This window comes from Hipposideros armiger, unplaced genomic scaffold (genome assembly GCF_001890085.2).
Source record: "Hipposideros armiger isolate ML-2016 unplaced genomic scaffold, ASM189008v1 scaffold_295, whole genome shotgun sequence".
NCBI classification, from domain to species: Eukaryota; Metazoa; Chordata; class Mammalia; order Chiroptera; family Hipposideridae; genus Hipposideros; species Hipposideros armiger.
Genome location: NW_017731645.1, coordinates 465463 through 472351, shown reverse-complemented (window position 1 = coordinate 472351; position 6889 = coordinate 465463). Strand labels below are relative to the sequence as shown.

The 6889-nt window shown below is 63.2% G+C and overlaps 1 protein-coding gene across 1 annotated transcript in view; it reads left to right on the top strand.

Moving 5' to 3' along the window:
• Positions 1–3094: 3094 nt before the first annotated feature.
• Positions 3095–6889, top strand: part of SHH (sonic hedgehog signaling molecule) — a 19080-nt gene continuing 15285 nt past the window's right edge. Inside the window, 1 exon segment of the mRNA XM_019659085.1 lies at positions 3095–3686. Coding sequence (XP_019514630.1) covers positions 3378–3686 — 309 coding nt within the window. The 5' untranslated portion in view covers positions 3095–3377.

Here is a 6889-nt window from a genome sequence, read left to right as displayed (position 1 = left end):
ACACAATCAGAAAGAAACTGAAACTGGAGGGTTGGATGGAAAGAGATTGAGTAGAAGTACCACCAGGAAGAGACATGAAAGGGGCGGGCCGGCCGGGAAGAGGAAGCAGGCGAGCAATGTGGCTGCAGCCAGGGCTGACATGGGGAGGCCCGGGCCGCAGCGCCGCGCGCCGCGGTGCCCATCTGGGCAAGGGAAGCGGACGGATGGGTCGCAAACACAGAAGAGCCGGCCGGGGGAGGACGGCCCCAGCTGGCCAGCCCTGCTCCAGGGGCCTGCCTGGGTTTCCCAGCCCCGCGGAGCCGGAGCTCAAGGCAGAGTGAGGACGCCATCTAGCGGCGGGGCCCGGCGGGAGGCGCCTCCTGCGGGGTGGGGGAAGACGCCAGGCCGCCACCTGTCCTCAGCAGGGATGCTGGCGAGGGAGGGAGGGAGGGCTGGGAGGAGGGAGGCACGGAGGGAGGGATGCGGAGGACCACGGAAACGGGGCAGAGTCCGGACGAATTACAAGTGGGTCCTGAGGGCTATCCGGGGTGTCTGGCCAGGTCAGGCAGAGGTGGGGTTTGGAACCTCTGACCCTCATGGGGAGGGGCCTGAATTGTCTGGAGGGGGAAAGGCAAAGAGAGGTCGCCATCTGGTGTCTGGAGGTGGAAGACAACGTGTCTGGCGTCTAGGAAATGGGGAGGGGGCAGGATGAAAGGGAAGGGAAGTGGGGGGGCGATTGGGCCCTTGCCCTTGTTTCTAAGACAATAAATACAAACTGTGGTTGAGTTTTGTGCCGAGTTCCACCTCAACCCACGACAGGGAGAAAGTCCTCGTTAGGAAGGGGTCAGTGGCGGTTTTATGGGGTCCATCGTTATTTCATTCTTAAGGATTGCCAATCCCCGGGCAGGCGGCCCCTGACAGGCTCTGGGGTGTCCAGGGCTTGGAGATGTTCGAGGGAGGCGGCTTTGGCCCCACCCGGGGCGAGGAGGCCTGAGGGGCTTGGGAACCTCCACCCCCACACACACACCCCACCCCCACCCCCGCCCCCCGAAAGCGCGCGCCCTTCCTGCTCTGACTTCCAGAGCGAAGGTGGTGGGTCTGAGGTCTCTGCACCGACGGGGATCGCGCGCCCTGGGCGCGCCCACCGCTGCACGCCCGGGGGCAGTGGCGACCCGGGTGCTGAGACCCTTTGCCTGCGCCTGGGTTTGGAAGGGATGGCTCAAGAGCAAAAAAGAGGGGGACCGGGAAGGAACTGGGGCCAGGCCGGAAGCAGGGCCGCGGGGGGGGGGGCAAGCGAAAGGCCGGAGCGTCCTCAAGGCCCAGTGTCTGCTCAAGCCCCTCTTGGCCCCGCCCCGCCCAGTGCTGTCACACGCATCCGAGCTGTGCGGGAAGCACCCCAAGGCGGCCCACACTCCTGGGTCCAGGACAGTGTATCCTTTTGGTCTGTTTTCCTGGAAGCACAGATGCACAGAGGCCACAGCCCGGACAGTGAGATCCCTTCACCTGGCAGGCCTTGATAAAGTTGGGTGCTGTTTCCCCACCTTGCCCAGGCATGGGCGTTCTTCCCAGTAGTCAATTCTTCACCAATTGTAGACTAGAAAAAGCAAGAAAGGTGGGCTGGGGGCCTCTGGCCAGCCTGGGGAGGGCCCAGGACTTGCTGAGCCTCGACAGTGCTCGTCTCTGCCAGGCCCAGCTGGATGGCTCTTAAGATGCCTCCCTCCATCACCCCTCACCCCAAAGGCTATCTGCAAGGGGGCTCGCCTGGACCGCTGGAAAGGTCCCATCGTTTCAAAGGCCCAGCCTTCAGTCCTGGCTTCTCCCACTCCACCCGGCTGGGCTGGGGTCAAGGCAGAGCGCCTAACTTCACAGAGCGACAGTCCAGGGCCGGCCCCTCTCAGGGACAGCAGGTCCATGCCACACGAAGAACCCTGGCTCCCCTGCCTTATTCTAGAGCAATCCTTGCATATGAGTGAGGTGGGGAGGACCGCGAAGGGGAGGGCATGTTCTGATGTTATTTTTCTGGTTTACATAAGGACTTCCCCCCCCCTGAAAGGAGCACAGGTACTGGGGACTCCAGTGCGGCTGGCTCTGAGTGCAGGTCCCTCTTTTGGATGCCCCCTCTTTGGGCAGAACGCTGTCCCCCCAGAACCCTGCCCCATCTCAGCCTGCAGCCCCCACCAGCCTGAGGACTGGCTTGCAGTTCTCCACGGAAAGCCAGCCAGCTCGGCACAATGTGGAAGGAGCCTGAATCCCACAATCAGCTCATCCCTGGCCTGCACTTTGCTCAGATCGATAGACGGAGGGGGTGGCGTGTGCACAGCCGTGCCCACTCACCGCTGCCCCCAGGCACAGCGGGCCTCCGCCCAGCACACGGCAAGGGCCCCTGCTCCAGACCACTGGGCCCAGCCTGCAGGACGGCTGCAGCTCAGTCTATACCAGCCCCTAAGCACACCACACCCCACATTCAGAGGGTTAAAAATAATGCATTGATCGGAACGCAATAAAGGAGTATTTTCAAGTTTTTCTAAGACACCTAAAACACTTCAAGTAGCAATGCTTTCCCTGCAGTCAGTCAGAATCGGTCCAAGGATGCTGAACACTCAGGAGAACGCACAGACCCTCTGTCTTTAAAATGCAGGGAGACGCAGCCTACATGATAAAGTCTCTGAAAAAATAAAAAAGCATTTGAATAAGACCTGGGCAGCTTCGCCCCTCAAACACTGGAGAGAATACTTGTTTGATGATTGAAGCTGGGGGGGGGGTCTAGACTGTCCTTTAAAAACTTAAGTTGGTTTTAACTGAAGCAGCTACCATTCGGGAGAAAGGGAAGGGGGGACACGGAGATAAGCACAAAGCAGGGGGTGACTGATGTCATCCCAAGGAGCCGGCGGCCTCCCGCACGCCCACCTTTGTCTTACTAGAGACTTTCTTTTATAACGCGAAGCCTTCAGGTGAAAATAAAGCAAGAGCACCAACAGGAAAAAAAAATTTCTAGTCTTTTTTAGGGTTAAACATCAGAAGACAAGCTTGTGCTGCTTTGGCCAATCAGATACGCCCCTGCCAGCTATAATATAGTGCTGAAGAACAGCCTCTCTCACAAGCTCTCCAGGCTTGCTACCATTTAAAATCAGACTCTTTTTGTCTTTTGATTGCTGTCTCCCGCCCCAACTCTGATGTGCTCCGTTATCAGCGACCAGCAGCCTGCCGCTCCAGCCCCCGTCTGGGTGGGGACCGGCGGAGAGTCCCCCGCAGCAGCAGCAGCAGCGGCGGCGGCGGCGGCAGCGGGCAGGGTTCTATAGGAAGAGAAAGAGCGAGGCAGAGAGCACAGGCACACACACACTCTCGCACACTCGCGCGCGCAGACCCGCACGGGGACGGCTTGGAAGTCACTGGGTTCCATGGACGAAATGCTGCTGCTGGCGAGATGTCTGCTGGTGGCGCTTATCTCCTCGCTGCTGATGGGCTCGGGGCTGGCGTGCGGACCCGGCAGGGGATTTGGGAAGAGGAGGCACCCCAAAAAGCTGACCCCTTTAGCCTACAAGCAGTTTATCCCCAACGTGGCCGAGAAGACCCTAGGGGCCAGTGGAAGATATGAAGGGAAGATCTCGAGAAACTCGGAGCGATTTAAGGAACTCACCCCCAATTACAACCCCGACATCATATTTAAGGATGAGGAGAACACCGGAGCGGACCGGCTGATGACTCAGGTAGAAACCCAGCGCCGGGCGTGGACTGTATCGCTTTCAAGGGGTTCTGTGTAACCAAGCAGCTCCAGACTTAGACTGTTTGCTCTTTAGGATGATAGAAAGGCAATTTCACCCTCTCCTTCCCCACCTGCCTACCTGCCTACCTGCCTCTTCCTGGAGAGGAATGGAGGTGAAGGGTCCAGCCAGAGAAGTTTCGGGTGGGGGCAGGTGTGTGTGTGGGGGGGGGACGTAGGAGACGTGGTCCATTGACGGCCCTGATTTGATTTGTCCTGCTGGGGTGGCCTTCCCATCCTGACTCAGCCCTGGCTTATAACTTGGGGAGACCTTCACTTTGGGGGCGTGTGCCCTTTCCAAGTTTGAAGTGGAAATGGAGGGGGGGGCAGAAATCCCCCCCCATAGAGTGGTTCCCAGGTCACTGCACAGATGTAGCCTCTAGCATCAGACCTCAGAGCCCACGTTTCCCTTCCCCTCTGTGCTTTTCTTTCCCACGGCGGCCCCCACCGAAGACCCTCAATCGGAAAAGCCAGGAAGCTGCTCTGACAAGGCAGGGGTCCCAGAGGCTGCCCGGCTGGCCCCTGGCGTGTCACATAGCTCCACTGCGACTCCGCGCGTTGCCAGCTGTGCCCGTCAGAGTGAGAATGCATCGATATGTCTTTAAGGATGCGCTTTCATTCTCCCGGGCCGCGGTCCTTGAGGGGAGGGACTTAGAACTTACTGACACTGCATCGCTCTAGCTTTCAACCTGCTTGCATGGGAATTAGGAGCGACTAAATACTAGCGGAGGGGGCTGGAAGGGAGAGGCAGAGCCCGCGCCGCGCTCCCTCGCCGCCTCCGCGGGAGACTTCTGGCCGCCAGTGTCCCTGCCCATGGTGGACTGTCTGAAACTCCGTGCACGTACAACCGAGGCTAGATATGGATTTCCTGGCAAATATAGGTCAACATCCTTTTTATTGCCCTATTAAAATATTCAAGTCCTACCTTTAGGGCTAGGAGCGCTCTGCTAACGGAGCGGCGCTGAAGGGGCGCAAGTGCCGCCAGGGTGGGGGTGGCGGGCGAGAGGCGCCACCTCCGGGCCCTCGGCTCCCCGCCCGAGCCCGGCCTTGCTGCGGGGCCGAGAAAGGACTCGGGCGGCGGGGAGAGCCGGCTCCAGCTGACGGGTGGGGGAGGAGAGGGTCCTTCTCCCCGGCTCTCATCCGCTCCCGGCCACCTTAAACCTGGACCACGCGTGTGGCCGCGCGCGCCCGTGCCCAGAGCCGAGGCTAACTCCGCGCAGGCCTCGGGGCTCCTGCGTGCAGCCGGCCGCTGGGAGTTCTCCAGCCAGTCGGGGCCCCGACCCCCGGTCACCTACTACCTGCGGAAGGGAGGGGGGCTTTTCGGGGTGTCTATGGCAGGGGAGGCGGGAGACGAGGCAAGATAAGGCAGCGTGGGCGGGGACGCATGTGGTCCCCGAGCCGGAGAGGTCAGCGTCCGCCCGGGTGGGCGCTGAGCCGACGCCGGAGAGGGGCTCCCGGCCTGGTCGCCCGGCTGCCCGGCAGCAGAGCGCGGAGCCGCGCGCCCCGGCAGACGCATTCGGCTCCACTTACTCCGGGCTTATCGACCCCGCGGCTCGGGTTTCAGCGCGCGGGGCCGGGCTGCGGCTGCCCCTCCGGGCGCCCTGCGCGGCTCGGTCCCGGCTAAGATCAGGACCCCGACGGCTGGGGTCGCCCGCGTGCGGGCGGGGAGGAGGGTGCCCGGGTCGGGGCGCAACGCAGGCTCGGCCGCTCCCCGGCCTCCCGGTCCTCAGCGCCCCGCCCGCGCCCCCAGCCGGGTCCCTCCTCCGGCCGCCCCGCCGGGGACCCACGGCCCAGCGGCCCTGCGCCCAGCCGCTGTCGCCGCCGCGCGCGCTGGCAGCATTTGAACTTCTGACCTTCTGTCAACTTCCCTCAGACGAAGAAACGAAAACAAATACTTTTTTTCCTTGGGCAGTGGCTATTCCCGTTCCCGGCACAAAAGGACGGGGGAGGGGCGGCCACCGTGGGGGTGGGGCGGGGAGGGCCAAGCCAGACTTGCATCACGGACCCCACAAATGCCCCCCAAAACGTGGATGGCTGGGGGGGTCGGCCCGGAAGGTGCCCTTGGTTTATCCCTTCCTTGTCTCTCCTCCTCCACCGGTTCTACGAGTTAAGGGGGCCGGGAGGGGCGGGGACGTGGGTGGTGAGGGGCAGGGCCGGGGTGAAGGGGTGACGCAGGGACCGCCTCCCAGGCCAGAGGAGGTTAGGGCGCCTCGGGAACCTGCGCGCCCGCTGGCCCCTCTCTTAAGATAACCACCTGGATTCTGTTCTCAGGTGCGTGTCCCTCCTCCCCCGTCTCGCCGTCCCTCCGCGTCTCGGTGTGTCTCTGTCTCTCTAACGTGACTGCCGCCCAAGTCCCTCAACCATGGCAAGATCGTCCCCAGTGGAACTTGGAGAGCAGCTCTGGAACGCATGAGCCCTGGTTAATATTAACTCGGAGAGAGGGAAGCGCCGACAGACACCCTCTCCCCGCAGGCCGCGGGTGCCAGGCGGGGTGCGGGCGGCTGGGGGGCCGCGAGGGGCCGGGCCTGAGGGCTGAGAGGGCATCGGCCTGAGACGCCACGTTGGGCTGATTTCTGGGTGCGTGGCGGCCCTGCGGCACCGCGCTCAGGTGTGGGCTTCCTGGTCTGCTGGGAAGGTCCTGCTCTTCCCGAGGAGGGGAGGAAAGGTGGAGGGGGCGTGTGCAGAGACTGGGGGGGTCTCTTTTGAAGTCGGAACACCCCTCCCCCGCGCTGGGGAAGCCCGTGGGTCATCGGCGGTGACAGCCCCTCTCAGGCTGCGGGGCGCGGGGCGGCTGCGCAGTCGGGGGAGGTGGCCTGAGCTCAGGCGTCGGGGACCGCTCGGCCTCGGCGACACAAAGCAGCCCGATGGCCCCGCTGGGCTTCACGGCGGCTGCACAGAGTGGGGCTCGATCCGCGGCACACGACCCAGGAGTCAACTGATGACCGCCTGGGCTTCCCGGCTCTGGCCGCGAGGATCCGGCCGGCCTACGCGCAGCGCGTCCTTGCAGCCGCGGGCCGAGGCCGCACGGCGCCGGGGGAGCCAGGGAGGGCGCGGGGGGCGCGGGGCGCAGACTCGGGCCTGCCTCGGCCTGCGTCTTCGCCTGGGTCCTCCACCTCTCGCTCAAGTGGCGCAGCTCAGGGCGCGCGGGGC